We start from the raw sequence: 16,121 nt of genomic DNA on the forward strand, positions 1-16,121 counted from the left end.
ATTCAAAAGTTACAGGATGAAGCCGTATCCTTTTTGAATTGCTACAAATGTTCTCACACGTGGGAGTTGCAAAACCAGCTAATGACACTGTTACTAGAGCCACGGAAGCGTGAGCAGTTACCAGTGAGTCACTGGAGAAAAGGGGACAACATGCTCAGAACTTTGTGTTATTTTCCAAAGGTGACTTCATGCACGAGGATAACAATAAAGGAGGTCAACTTTAATTCTCAGGCATTAGCAGCATGCAAGAAATCCTAGTTTTTGAAGGTGCCTGTGGTTACTCTTACGTGTTCACTCTTAAGTAAAATGTAATCCCTAACTCTACTTCAGACCTAGTTCAGTCCCGTGGTCTCTGAGGAATGGTGGGTTCTTCCGAGTAAAATTTTTCTGGTCATCATCGAGATGGTGCATGATGACAGGGATCTGGACTCCATAATGTGAGAAATCCTCTGCTAATCCTGTTTTTCTCCTCAGGCTCTCTGCCAGTGCCCGGGGCACCCCCAAGCCCGAGGCACCCCAAGGAGCCACCACGTGGCTTCTGTGGCCGAGCAGGGTGTAACACAGACCTTCCCCATCTCCCGTGGTGCCAGGGGCAGCATTTACAAACTCACTCAGGATAAAGTGTTTGTGAACAAACACAATCACTGTAACAAAGCCGTAAATTTCTACAATCATTTTTATTAGTTATGGAAGAATCCCCACTAGTATTTACATAGTGCAAAAAAGCTGTTATTACTCCAGAAAGTACGGTAGACAGAACAATTATCCTTCATACAGCAAAAAAGAAATGGAACAAAACCCTTCATATTGTATTTCATAATGATTTTTCTACTGCTTTAACCTAAATATTACTATAAATCTTAAGACATTAACGATTAAACAGCGTTCCTTATTAGAATCTATTTAAAAGAAATATATGAACTATTGATGAACACGTGGAAGGTGGGCTGTGCCAACAGGGTTTCTACTTTCAGTGTTACCATTACCTGGCGAGGAAGTTTCAGGTTAGACATTCTCACATTAACTTGTGTGTGGCAGGGTGGGTAGAAACCCCACGTCACTTGTTTCTATGGCTTGGTTCTGCTGGTTTTCGTTTCGTTAACAAATCGTCATGTCTAATTTTTAAATGGCTAACATTGAAATCAACTCCAGAGCTTCGTTAGTTGGCACAACTTCACAGGAAATACTTGATGACAGTTTCAGCAAACAGCAGCTTTTCAAACGATAATACTTTTTTACATATGTAAAGTAACATTATTAAAATTTAAGCTTGTGTTAAAGAACTGGACAGAATCACATCGTGTAAGCTCCCACCCACCCAAATGAGCATAAAGACAATTCTTATCTTTACCAGAACACCAACAAGTGCATTACTGAACATTTTCTATAACGAATTTTTAAAACACAGGTCAATACCCTCTGTCACTGTTTAGCTACCATCCTACAGCTACCTGCACACAACTTAAGCAGATAAACAGGCCACTGATTGAAGCCAGTGGAACTAAAGCTCTTAAGCGTGTGTTAGCAGGATCAGGTCCTTAACCTTACCCAGGCATTGTTACACGGTCCAGTTAAGGACAAAAGTTCTTCAGAGTTTTTCCCTTTTACAGATTTGTAATCCACGTTTCATTATTGACAGAGATACCTAAAGTATTTATATAAATAGGTTGTATACATAGCCACCTCTATCAGTTTTAAAGATCCCTACCCCTACCACAGATACGTTGTTTTTTTATTTTACCAGATAAATTAAGTGGTGAAATCATTTCTATAAAGAATGTCTTAAGAAAAGTAGATCTGTTTTCCGAATAATTATTTTCACAACAAAAATATCTATACACCTATAACTACAGAAACATCTTTTCTTGGGGACAGTAACAACCTGTATAATAAACTGCATACTTTTATACTGAAATACAAATTCAGCTACTTTTTTTAAAAAATCATGGTATTGTAAAACATTTATATGCTTTCTTTTTAAATTCTGGTGATAACAGAATCAAAATTACCACAGTGAGATACTCTCCTCAAGTGCTTCAAGTGGCAAGGAACTTCCCTAATTTTAGATGCAAATGGATCACTCCCAAAGGAATTGCAATTTCATTCTCACAGTTATTGCTCATTCCCAGCTTATCAATAAGGAAGCACTAAAACCAGTTTCATTTACTCAGTTTCAGTTTGCCCCTCTAAGGGTGATCTGCCACATGTTAAAAAGAGACTAGTTCCTTATTTGCTGGCAAATTGAGAGACATTAGAAGTGCTATATCACCTTCAAGAACTCTATTAAACCTGTAGCAAAATTGCAGTTAAATAGTGGGCTGAATAGTACAAGACTTCTTTGATATAAATGTCAGAAAATTTTAAAATGACAGTCCAAGTTCAGAAAAGACATATAAAAAAGATGCGCTTTTGATGTTAATACTTCAAGATCAAAAGTTATCTGAATCACTGGCACTGAAAAAGCAAAAGGAAAAGTTACAAACACCTTTGTTTTTTTGATGTTCTGGTGAAGTTTTGCCCTCAGTGTATACACTGCTCTCAGCTTGGCGTCGAGACATGTGCTTACACATCCAAGGGCAAGTTTTGCTTGTCAGCAGTTCAAACACTTATCATTTCCTAAAGCAAAAACTCTTTCAGAACATACAGACAAGTAGAAATCTGCCATACATACAGTAAAAGGTTTAACATTCAGGAGGCATCATTCCTTAGTCTTTGTTTTCCTATAAAATGCCTGTTCTAATACCTAGGAAGATTACATTAAGGAACTAAGAACGTGACAGAGCGGCCAGTTGTCCTAGCAGCTCTCTGTACTGCTTATCTACACAGCATTTGCTATGCCTATACCTATCAAAGCATTATTTACAGAATACACACAGTTTCTATTATTCTCATTTAGCATCCAAAAAACACCCAGGGGTAGATGATTTCTAAACCTGGAGTCGTATTTTCCCAGTGCAACTTAAAATGCCAGCATCACTAGTACTATAAGCATTGGTCCCATATTAATAAGTGTGGACTAAATACCCAACTAAGTTATCCATTTCTTGTGTTTTTCAGCCTACCCAGAGGATTTTTATGCATTTTGATATAAGTGATCTAGAAAAATCAAGTGGAATTATAAGAAACATATGTTTGCTGTGAAAGTGTTATTCATGTGAGTTACTCTTTGGCTACTCCTGTAGTGAAGCTCCTGCTGCTGGCAGTTTCAGTGCATCCCTTACCAAGACCAAAATGGAAAACAGACTCCTTACATGCAGTGTTTAGACACATACTCCATCTTCAATCTGAAATTAATTCATAATCAGTTAATAGATTTCTATCAATATTCAGAACAAAACACAAAACAGTTCTCTAGCAAAATGTATGTTTCCAAGGAGGACATAGTTTTGTTTACCTCAACCACCGAAATACCTCCCCCTACTAGGGCACTTCCTCCTTTCCTGGAATAACTACTTCCTTTTGTACTCTAGAGGTCAACTCCTAAAGCTGCTACAACTCTGAGGACAGACCAAAAGAGGTCACATTTTGAGTAAGAATTGTTAAGATACATCCTCAACTCAACAGGAGGGTGGCCAGAACCAAAGCACGCAGATGAACTTGTAGATACACTGAGCCACCACGTCATCTGCACTTGCTGTTAAAGGATTATTCTTGCTTTTTGTAACGTTATGCACTTACAATATGCAAAACAGCATTCCTGAGGTAAGTGACAGGAGAAAGAGGAAGTCATCAGTTTACTAAAAGCCCTGGATAGGGATTATGGTTAGTGATTCACTGTGTGTGGTTTGGCAGAGAGCAACTGCGAAGAGCATGGGGAATTTGTTTCCTTTCCTTTTTTTTTTTTTAATGCAGTATTTCCACCTTGTAAAAAAACACCCCAAAATATCACTTATATCCCTCTGGTTTCAATTTTTTCTGGAATCAAAGTTGTTACAGTTTATTGTAACCATCACAACTACCAGCAGCTTTTTAAATATGCCTTCAATGAGACCAACAAAAAAAGCTGCATCTACCTTAGTGTAAGAATCATGCATATAGTTCTCTACTATGTACTTTTCATTAAGACTGCAAATGGGGTCTTCTAGCTTTTCTTTAAAGAGAGAACCAAAATTTTACTTTTCTTTCTAGAAAGAACTAGAAAATCACGACCAAATACACTGACGTGCCTGGCATAACACCAATGTAAAGCGTTGGTAATTTAATATGGATTATCTGTTTGAAAAATGAGCTAAGTCAGTCACACCTTAAAAGAATTTTGCTTAAAACTGGTCAGTTACAAGATGTTTCCTTTTACAAAAGATCAAATGAATACTTACTGACAAATTTTCCACACAGTTTCTATTCTGGGAAACAAATACTGATTAAAAGCTAAGCTAGTTTTTAAATCAAACAAGTAACAGCTACAAAAATATCGTTGTGAATTAAATACACATATTAAATGTTTAACAGTGCAAAATGTTGAGATGAAGCATATGAAATCATGGCTGCAACCTTTACAACAGTTAGTTTTAATAGAATTTCTGAAAAGTTCCTGAGTTGCTGCTTATTTTTATGGCATATAGATGGAATCTGTGTGTTCTTTATTCAAAGAATTGCAGATGGTGGGTTTATGTTGAGTGTTGCTTGCGTGCTTATCATTTGTCCATTCCTCACCATCAGTAACCGGATCAGCCTGCTCAGAAGTCTCTATTTCTTCCTCTTCACTTTGTTCTGCGTTGTCTTCTTCAGCACCACTAAGGGTCTTCCCAAGCTGAAGAGTTTCCATAGTTCTCTGGGTCTCTGAAACCCAAGATTCAATTCTGCTATTAAGCTGAACCTCTACAGAAATTGGTTCATGGGCATAATCCTCATCATCATCTTCCTCTTCCTCCTCCTCCTCTTCTAGCATTCCTGGTACAAGAGTACTGGTGGTACTGGTCATGGAGGAATTCAAAAGATCTCGGCAGCTGCCATCCAGTGATCCTGTTTCTGTACTCTGCTGCGAGGCCCATTCCAGATTGTCATCTGGTTTCACCTCATCTTTGTCACCTGGTGTGGATTTCCCAGGATTTGTTGCTGAGGTAGTGCCAGTTGTAGCCAGAGGTGGTTGTTTATTAAGAGTGGCTTTTTCAATTTGACCATTACCAGCTTTCTCCGGTACCGCAGTCTTACATGAGGATTCTCTCTCATTTTCAGAGGTTTCTAACCCATCTGATGTTTCCACCATATTTCTCCAGTTTGTTTCTACAAGTTTCAAAAGAAGTTTAAGTAGGAAACATTAATTCTTTCTATAGAAGAGTACTTCTCCTGAACAGCCCAGAATTGTTTAAATAACAATAGGAACTAATAATTTTAATATTATTCTATGCTTGCTAGAAAAATTTCAATTAGAAAAAGGGGGAAGAAGGGAAAGGGAGAGACAACAGAAAGAGCTGTGAATAACTTAGTTTTTTTACAGTATTCTAAACCAGCCATTACAAAGTTGAAAGTTAATGCACTTTTTTTTTGTGTGTAAACTGTGAAAGCACCAAATGTAACAGCAAGTGCAGTCAAAGTAGTCACTCTCAAACACAAATTAAAAGCAGAAAATTGCCACAATATGAAGTTAACCTCTTTAAGGATTTTTCAAAAAAATTATGTAGCAAATGGAGTAATTTTGAGACACCACTAAAGAATTAACTAAAGATAGTATTCTTTTTAATTCACCATAACACACACACAAAAAAGAAGACTTCTGACTTCAAACAAGCATTCTCCTTTTTACCCTGTCTGTCATCTGGGCTTAAGCAACTGATTAAGTAAAACTTGTGTTCTGCTCACACTAGAATCATTGCCATCTCGAGTTTCAAAATTTAAGCTACTTGTCCTACCTTCAGAGGCCTCACTAATTTAATTCCTACCCTCTATCATTAGTTCTTCCTCAATCATATAATCGATTGTGTTTGGTGCTGCTTCTATACCAGTTCAATAAAACTGGAGAAGCCACCTCCACTGATGTTAGGTAACTGTAACACTTCTGAGGACTGGAAGTTAAAATGATTTTCGATATAGCTCAGGGAAAAAAAAAAAAAAAAAATTACTTACAAAACTACCTGAAGACTAACCAATTTTCTCTTATCCCTGAAAACTGCAGATTACTGTAAATTATGAAGAAATACTGTCCTTTTAGCTACATTTTGCAATAAGCAGCATTTGAAAAATTCCAGCATCTGGTTACAGAAGTATGTTGTAGCACACTTACCGTATTCTTTTTCATTCACTTCAGATATGGGTTCAGAAATAACACTGCAGAATGAGATAGCACTTGCTGCAGAGGGGTTACGAGAATGACCCATATGATGGGGGGTCTTCTTTACATTCTTCAAGGCTTCTTCTGCCTGCTCCTGTTCCATTGCAGCAACCATATCTCTGTATGCTTTTCTGGCCTCTTCAGTCAGTGATACCAGCTTGTTAAATAGGTCCTAAGTACAAAGACAAGTTTTTATAATCAGTAGTTCCTACTAATAATTTTCGCTTTAAACTACTCCTTTTAGTCAAAGGCATACCACACAGTGAGCCTTAACCTTTACTTCAACTAAAAATTAGTTCCTCTCTGTATTAAATAAGAACACCACGTTTACACAACTTTGAGGAGATGTACTTAAAGATACTGTTTTTCTTACAGTCTTAAGCCTTCCAGAGAATTTCAGATGGCATTTAAGTCTATCTGAAAGCTACAGAGATGTTGCAACCAGAATGTTTCAACACAGTTTCTCAGTTCTGTAAATACGGAATTAAAAGAAAACCACGCTGTAGTGCAGATCAAGCCAGGGTCATCATCAAATGCATGTTAGTTCAGTGTGCTCTCCATGCCAAATCAATTCTTACCTATGAGGAACATAATTGTTTACTCCAGTCATTTATGTGAATGGAATTACTCACCTCAGCACCTGAGTAGTTGAAGATACCCACTACACTAACAGGAACCAGCTTGTTCACACAACGGCCAAGAGCTTTACGGCCAAGAGCAAAGACAAAAGGAATTTCTTGTTCCCGTGCCATGGCTATTACGTTATATAGAGCCTCATCTAGTCCACCTTGAAGAAAGCAATGTTAAAGAGACATCTAGTCAAAGTCATAGCGTGGCATGGTACAACTCTATTCCATTTTAATTGTAATTAGTCAGTAAAACTTCAATACACACAATCACCAGCTCCTATTTCCTGGAGGCTAACAAGCCATACATTTCAAGTATAGTGAGCGAGTATAGATCAAGGTGATATTCTGTATTCTCTGTCAGTCCTGCACACAACCAGAATTTTTCACAGCTCTTTTCTTGAGCAGGGCAAAACTCCTATGTCAGGAAGCCTCTGTTCACATTTCTGCTTACGGCAAAATGCATTGGGTTGGTTAACTAACCAACTGACACTCCTCTTAAGGAAGCCTCCTTAAGGGCACCCAGTGCTCAGGGCTCTGGGTGTATCAGACTGAATGAAATAAGACTCAAGTCTATTGCATGCATTGTAATATCTATTTTTCTTCAAGCTTTTCGATCTTTGTGAACAAGTTTCTTTCAGAATGGAGTAAAAGAGAATGAATGTGGAGTGGCAATTACACAACTGATTCTAGAAGTGTTACATCATGCATAATAACTAAAAAAATGCTTCTGACCTTGCTAATCTGCACAAGAAAACCACAAACATTTAAGTGCACCACTTGTTTTATCATTTATACCTTTTGACTGGATTTTTTCGCAGTTGGGAGATATGATTACACACTTGATCTTGTTTAATTTCATATGCTTAGTAACCTCACGCAACCCCATAACAAGTCTTCTCCTTGCTTTAGCTCTCATGGGATCCTTTTGATAAATCCGTTCCTGGAAGCTGACAAGCTCTTGCAATAAAAGTGTCACACACTCATCTATTTCTTTACTTAGAACTTGGTTACAGTATCTGTCAATTCAAAAAACAAAGTATTAGCACAGTACATAATCAATACTATTTCAGTAAGCCTTTTCTTTTACCAAATAAAAGTAACTTTACTTCCTCAGTTAGTAAAACTATTATTAAACTGTTAAAGTTACTAAAAGGATTTAGAAATCAGACTGTATAGTATAACTTAAAATACATCTTGAGAACATTTTTATTTCCAGTAATATCCCTTACCTCAAGAAGTCAATCAAGAAGAATATTAAAAAATACAAATACTCTAATAGGTGCCACCAGCAAATTTTCTTTTCCTTAATTTGGTACTCCATACAGATACTTTAATAAAAAAAAGTAGTAATGTAATAAGACTATTACAGTATTTTCAGCATTTGTAAGTATTCCTTCCTCTCCCATCCAAAGTACACGTAGCCCTCCTTTAAAAATGTCTTTTTACAAAATATTTCCACCTAGCTTATTTGTTGCAGCAAGCAAAGAAAGTCTGAAGTGCATGTGTGTATGTATATATACACACACATACACACAACATCTGTGTAGATACACACACAGAGCAATCCATCTATGGCAGACAAAAAAACCCTCAACACTTGTAGAAAATTCTACTGATGAAAGGATAGCTTATGTTCGCTAAGCTCCTCCTAAGTCTACTAAACCTATCCACACTCAAAAAGATGACAGTGACTGAAGTGCAAGCCTGGAACTTATATTAATATTGAAAAACTCTTACTCTCTGAATCTCTTGCTGTGAATTTTGGTTATTGCAGAAGATGCCATTGGACTGCCTATTCCAGAACTAGCAGGTGAGCCCTGTGACACTGGGGTCATGCAGTATGGAGAATTCTGACTTGCTGGTGAAAGTGAAGTATCACTAGGCATACTCAGTCCAGTTTCTGAAAGACAGTTTTGAAACATTATAAAAATTCAAAGACATTAACATAAAAGAAACACCATTATGCTTTTTCCAAATCACACTCTGAAAACACTAAACACTATTCTTCCCTAGAGGAGTAGTTGGAGAGGGGGCAGAACAAAATAACATGTACCCAACACTCAGCATGGGTTGGGTAAATAAGCAATATTTGAATATTCATATTTGAATATTCAGAGCTTAGTTTGGAAAAATGGATGGAACAGAACCTGCCTAAATGCTGTAACTTCTTCCAATAATTCTTGGCTACTTTTATACATAATATTTAACTAATTTATTCCTAGAATATTTTTAAGTTTTTACACTATCTTCAGTCGGGTCATTCAGAAGAAAGGTTCTGAAGCAGTACATCTGGAATCTTGATGGACACCTCCTCCACACCCTCCCCCCACCCAACACATCAAAACCATTGAAAATTCTTTGGAGCTCCCCAGTTGCTCAGAGCTCTTGCTGCAAACTGACAGTCCTGACATTGCAGCTGATTGACAAGAGTGTTCAGCAAACTGGAAAACCTTATTTACAGTTTGCAACTTCTGTATCTGGGAAAGTTTCAGTATGCTCATCGTTAAAAAGCACTGTGATCAACGTGGCACGGTTGACAATATGTCACAATTCGTCCGCTTATCAAAAATGCTATCAACTCTGACGTGTGTTGGGAACATCCACTCTAGAGAAATTAATTGAGGGGCTGTATGGAGATTACATACTTAAAACCCACACTGCCTGAGCTTTCCACAACTGAGGGACAGACAAGACCTTTTCAGAAGAGGAGGGTTACATTTTCTAGTATTTCATAATGTTAAAAAACTGTTAAAGATATCAATTTATTTTGTTGCATAAAAAAGAAGACAAAATATTAAAACAAGCAGATCAGTACAACTTGGGGGGGGGAAGAGGGACTAGCAAGACAGAGACCAACCTTCTTGAGAGGCCAGCTCCTGAGACTGATCAGCAGTCAAGTTTATATGAACCTCTTTCTGTTCATCAGATCCCAGAAGGCTATGGTCAGCTGATAAACGGCCTTTCTTCTCTTCTCTCTCTTTCAAAATAATCTAAGAACAAAACCAACAGTTATCAGCATCTGAAAATTAGATACCTGTAAAGAAAAATGTCCAGCTGACTGAACATAACACAAAATAAAGCAAGTTGTTTTGAACCTTCCTACTCACATGCTAGTATGGAAAACCCTGAAATCGTTTCAGCTTCCTCTGATTACAAGGATTTCATTCCAGCATTTTACCAATGGTATACTCAATACTCTCATACTTCTACATAAATAATACTTAAATTGTTGAAAGCACTAAGTACTTTCACAACTTGATACATAACACTCACTCATTAACAATTCCTCATCCCCACCCCTGAAAAAAAACAAACCAAACCACCTTAAGCAAGAACACTAGTCATCTCTAAAGCACCACTACAGGGAGAATCCTTTTTATAAAAGAAAGGAAAGTAGTCATGAATATATTGGTATTACTGTGATAAATATGAACATAAAGGCATTGACAACAAGGAATTTAGAAAACTTTTCTGAACAGGTAGCTGTGAATTTCTCTTAACTCAGATAGATCATGGATAAGACAGAAAAAAAGATTGCTGGGGGCGGGGGGGGGGGGGGGGGGGGGGGAAGTAACTTAACCAAAACCAACCTTTGTACAAACACAGCTTTACCAGATTTTAATTGCCCATATCAAAGTGTTCTTGACAAGAAATGTGGTGCCTGAGTACAGACTTTAAAAAAAAAAAAAAAAGTGTGAAAGGCTTTCACACTTTCCTTTTTAGGGCTAGTTTTTTGGTATTTTACCTCCTAATTTCTATACATACTGTATTCTCTGGGTACATGCCTACTTTATGTGTATATGTATATAGATATATACAACCCATTACTTCTAAATTTACTCAGTTAAAAATCATGTTTTTACTTCAAGTTCTACACCCATCCCTAAAAAAAAGAATAGTAGGAAAATTTAAGGTTAGCATATTAGATTGCACTACAAAGTAGGATTCAACAACATGGAAAAACTATGCAAGCTTTCCCATGTATCTTAGTGCTTGTAGTTTAAAAAAAATCCTTGCAATCCGTACTGAGCTAGATTTTATTACCTTCAACCAATGACGGGGGTATAAAAGTTATGTTACATGCCTAGATCCAAAGGACAGGACACAGCGTAACAGGAACTAGAGGCAGAAGCTCATGGTCACTAGTCCTCAAGTAAGAAAATGTCAGGTTTTGTTTTTGAAGTATGAGTGTGGGTCAACACTCCAGGGTTGAGATGTTTACCTTTTTAAGTGCTGTAGGGCGTTTCAGTTTTGCAATCTCTCTTTCTTTTCCTCTTTTCACTTTGGGGGCAGTCGAATCCAAAGGATTAAGGCAACCCATAGACGGCTGTCCCTTTGTTAAGGACTTTCTGTTGGCAGATTCTTTGGTATGAAAGGGAGCAGCACTGCCAACTAAACACAAGAAAGGTATTAGCTTCATCAAGACATGTCAGCTTTATTTCAACACTGTTTCCAGAATTTCCACTGATGAATTCTCAAAGTACGTTTTCCTTCCTTGGAAAAAAGCAGTTCATAATGACAGGAAAATTACGTCATCAGATATTGTTGCTTCCAGATGGTTTTAAGCTTTCTTCAACTTAGCTTCATATTTTAGGAAGCTATGGGTTCCAGAAAAGGAATTACTTTAATACTGGTAAGGGATCTCTCTCAAATGACTGCATGTAGCTTTATTAGTAAAATGATAATTGTAAGATAAGTTGCAAATATTTATTCTAAACATTGATTTTCAGTTGTCAGAGACTTGATTAGTTGACAGGACAAAACAGATGAGAGAGTACAGCACGTAGTTAAGTATCTTCTGCAAGAAAGAATAAAACGAATGTGGTCTCCAATGGAAATGCCAACCGTTCTTTGCTGAGCTTTGTTTGATATAACCTTGCCAACTTTAATTAATGTTTGAACACAGCCGAAACTCAAGGTGGGTAAACGAAGCAACACACAAGAAGGAAAATGGTAACTATGTGCATAAGGATGGACTCTAGGTTACATGCTACTGCTTCGGAATGAGATTCATGGGTTGTAACAGGTAACTACAAAAGCATAAATTCTGTGTTAGCAGCCAGCACTAAAAAAGCTAGTTTAAGTGTTGATAAAGAAACAGAGGACAAAAAAGCATAATTAAGCCATTGCATACATTCATGATGAACTATAACAATACTCTGTGCATGTCTGATCTTATTTCCAAAAAGATGCAATAGAACTACAAGAAGGTACAGAGAAAGCAATATGGATTATTGGGAAAGACATGCTTCCACAGTGGAATAACAAAATAGCTATTTCTATCTGAACTCTCTTCAGACTAGAAAAGAGATGACATACCTCTAAGAATCATAGAGAAGGACAGGAGGGAATGACTGCTCAGTCTTTGTAATACAAAGGCTATGAAAGCTAACGAAGTTATGACTGGGGTACAAAAACCCCCACCCCAACCCCCCACCGAAAAGAAGGAAGGAGCTTTCTCCACACAGCATGTAGTAAGGTTATAATTCACTGCCACTGGACCTTATGGACAGTAAAAACATGTGATAGAAATGATGGATAGTTTAAGAAACGAGTTTAATTTGAGAAAGCCTTAGGTCAGGAGGCCCTAAACTATAACCAGTAGAGGTGGGAAGAATATCCTGGAGAGGTATCCCTCTATATCATAGTCACAGGTATCCTCTCTAAGCTGCTTTCACAGAGAATTCTGTCATATCTGTAGCAGGCGTGAGAATAACTGTACTGGGTCACGACAAACATACTAATTTCAGCACTAAATTACTCCCAAGACATGAATCCTGAGTTTTGAATATTAGATTTTTTTAAAAGAAGTTTGTCCTCAGTTCTACATGGACTTTCACCATTACATACTGCAGCTCAGAAGAAAGCGACACAGGTGAATTTTTTGAGAAATGTATTAAGAAAGCCTTCCCAGGTTTTTATTATGTTTATATTAAACTAAAGCTTGTCAGGAAAAAGAAGTATTTAAGACGCTCAGATCAATCCCATTTATATTGTCACAAAATGCATTCAGCAACAGTCAAGCAGACTAGAAATACCCGTGTATGAGAGGGGCCTGGTGTTGGTGATCTGACGAGCTTTCATGGCTTGCTGCTGTTTTTCAAGAGCTGCTAACATGTCACCCAAATCTAACTGAACAGGGGTCTTGCTCTTCTTTCCAGCCGCTTTTGATAAAGCCTCCTACAACATGAACATCACATGCTGATAAATACAAAGAAATAGTGCCTGCAAAACATTCTTTACAAGGAGGGTTTTACTGTTACAGAATAAAGATGAGCAACAGTTAACTGATACTCCTTTTCACCAACTGAGGGGGGGTGAGGTGGGGTGAGGGCATGTAGCACTACACACCTGAAGTTTTTTCTGTTCCATGCTTATCTCGGAATACTCTTGAGCTGTTGCAAGTGCTGCTGCCAAGGCCTTCTTCTTCTGACTTTTTGCACGCTTTGGTACAGAGGTTGTAATGGGAATTGGAGTTTGGACTATATTGATTGGAGAATTTTCTGGTAAGTCATCCAACTAGGATTTTAAACAAAATGAAAAAGACCCCACAATTAAAGACCTTTCTCTCAAGACCTCAGGAGAACAGGGCACTCCAGAAACCAAATGAACCATTGCTCTGGTCAGCAGTATGACATCCCAATTAAGTACAGCTAGATGACACAGTAAGGTAATAAAACTAGAAACTTACATATATTGCCTTTTTGTATGGCAAAACTATTATGTTCCTCTCCAGTTATGCCTTCAAAAGATTTTCCAGCCTGACCGCTAAATAAGGGAGTGGTTTTTTTTCCTCCCCCCTGCAAAGACTTCATGTAGAATTTTACTTCCCTGGAAAACTGCCAAATAGATTAAGTAGCCTTTACGTACGGTTCTGCGACAAAATAAATATTTAAGTAGATCAGGTATTAAAAAGAGCATCTTTCCAACAACTGTTTCTACAGCTTTAAAGCAGATAAGAGTTTAGGTTATTTTCTTTTCAGAATAAACTACACAAGCTATAGTTATTTTGAAAAATCAACACCATTGCTACATATTTGCAGATTTAACAATTTTAAGAAAAGCCTGCATCAACGCATCAGTCTGAATGCAAGTCCTTTGAGTCAGAAAGGATAACAAGGATGTAATTTACATACTAAGACAAAGAAAGCTTGATAAGCCTCAAAACTAATTTTAATCTCCAAAAAAAAAATTCCTGTTGCATCTACTGTTAATCCAAAATTTAGCATGCAACTTCAAAAAGCACAACACTCCTGAGAAGCCATCAGTGATGATGGAAAAACTGGGAGTTGGACTCAATGATCCTTATGCGTCCCTTGCACCTTGGGATATTCTCTAACTTTAAGTGTCTATCATATATATCTTAGTTACACTTGTTAATCTCCTTTGCAGCCAAACAACAGTCTTTTTTTAAAGATGGGTTCTCTGCACAACTCAATTGCCATTTCTTCAGCATCTAAAACTGGTAATGCAAATACACTTAGAACATCATCATTACCACATTAGAAGTATTGTAGCAGAGATTCATAAAAAACCTACATAAATCAAGTAGTCTTTAAAAAAACCACTTAAAAAAGCATCGCAAAACAAAGTAATTACTTACTACTTTGGGTGAAATCTTTTGCTGGATGTTACTACTTTTGCTGCTGCCATTGTCACTATTTAGCTCTGGAAATTCATCTTCATCCTAAACAATACACAAATGAAGAATGAAGACAATGGAACCAAAAGGCACATGAAAAGCATCAACTGAAATGGCTGAAGCTAGAAGAATTAATTTAATCCTGAAGTCCCAAAATAAGCCAGAAGCTCTTAAAAGTGACACAAATAGAAAAATTAAGAAAAATTAACAAAGCATTTATGTATCTGAATAACCTTTTTTTAAAAAAATAACAGTTTATTAGTGTCTTATACGAAAGAAATCCAACTACAATTAGGTAGGAGATGGGATAGACTAGAGAACACAGTAATTCTTATTTGCAAGTGAACAGAAAGAGTTACTTGAAGTTGTTTATCCAATTTGTCAGTCACTGATAGTTTTCAATTCTTACACCTTCCACAACACCCAAATACAAGTCTTTATATGTACACAAAGAAAGCATCATATAATAATAATTATCACACTATACTATACACTTCTTGGAGTCAGATGTTTTGCAACTTCTCCCATTGAAAACATAAAACTTATTCCAAGCACAATGTGCATCACACAGAAACAGTTCCCATACAACACTACCTCAAAGTACAGAGGTTCAGGACTCTGCTCTGTTCTGCTTGACTGGCTTGTAGTTAGAGGTTTTTCATGTCGTTTCTGCAAATTCTGCCTTCTTTCTGAAGATGTGCTGTGGTCTCGGCATCTGAAACCGGACTGAAAATAATGAACGTGATTGGCATTTTGCAATTTTAATTTTTCAAGATGTGTGTGCACACATGTGAGGTATTCTCCTATCTGCTAGTTAGCACCTAAGGTGGTACAAGTTTTTACAGAATTACATTTAATAAGCTGTACTTTGTGGTGGTTTTGGAGCAGGGGTGTTGGTTGGTTTGGGGGGGTGGGGGTGCATTTGTTTTTTTTTTTTTTTATTTAAACCTGCACAAACATATTCTACAGAGAGTATCAGATTATTCCCCTCCTGCCCAAACCAAATACAATATCTCTGTATATTCATCTTAAAATTTCCAACTTAAAAAAATAAGGACCTTTTGGCCAAACATGAAGAAACCTCAAGTACTGGTAGTGACTATGTAACTCAGACAAATCCTGAGAAACATCTGTAACCATGATCAATAAAAATAACTTTCTGCCACTACATAATTATTCTCCATACAATTATTGCCTTTTCAACATGTGTTTTATGACAATGCACAGGCATAGAGTTCTCTAAGAACCAGAGACCTTGCTATAGTGGTATAAACATTCTTCTGTTTATTATGTGAGTTTGGTGGAAAGCCATGTGCAAGACTGGTTGGCTGAAAGCAAAGCATGATCTGAATCTCAAATTTTGGATCCTTCATACTAATGTATTTCTCAAGAAAATTTCTTACAGACCTGGTACAAATTTAGTTTCAAAGGAAAATAGTTTCTAGGACAATTCTGCCTTGAGGTACAGTGCATTTGGCTGGGGAAGCCTTATTTAAAACTCTTTGTGCCAGCTTTGTTTTTAGATATCTAAAATAACTACCAGATTTAGAGTCTAAACTGTGACTGGATGAAAGGAAATCTG

The 16,121-nt window shown here is 37.1% G+C and overlaps 1 protein-coding gene across 1 annotated transcript in view; it reads right to left on the bottom strand.

Annotated features, from left to right (window-relative positions):
- Positions 1-664: 664 nt before the first annotated feature.
- The window catches only part of SECISBP2L (SECIS binding protein 2 like), a 31,086-nt gene continuing 15,629 nt past the window's right edge, over positions 665-16,121 (bottom strand). Inside the window, exons 8-18 of the mRNA XM_074916878.1 lie at positions 15,134-15,265; positions 14,501-14,584; positions 13,249-13,416; positions 12,936-13,077; positions 11,120-11,289; positions 9,755-9,887; positions 8,635-8,797; positions 7,693-7,913; positions 6,901-7,055; positions 6,221-6,440; positions 665-5,223 (exon numbers count right to left, since the gene is read on the bottom strand). Coding sequence (XP_074772979.1) covers positions 4,550-5,223; positions 6,221-6,440; positions 6,901-7,055; positions 7,693-7,913; positions 8,635-8,797; positions 9,755-9,887; positions 11,120-11,289; positions 12,936-13,077; positions 13,249-13,416; positions 14,501-14,584; positions 15,134-15,265 — 2,262 coding nt within the window. The 3' untranslated portion in view covers positions 665-4,549. The remainder of the gene's footprint in view (positions 5,224-6,220; positions 6,441-6,900; positions 7,056-7,692; positions 7,914-8,634; positions 8,798-9,754; positions 9,888-11,119; positions 11,290-12,935; positions 13,078-13,248; positions 13,417-14,500; positions 14,585-15,133; positions 15,266-16,121) is intronic.

Source organism: Athene noctua, chromosome 13 (assembly GCF_965140245.1).
Source record: "Athene noctua chromosome 13, bAthNoc1.hap1.1, whole genome shotgun sequence".
Classification (NCBI taxonomy): domain Eukaryota; kingdom Metazoa; phylum Chordata; class Aves; order Strigiformes; family Strigidae; genus Athene; species Athene noctua.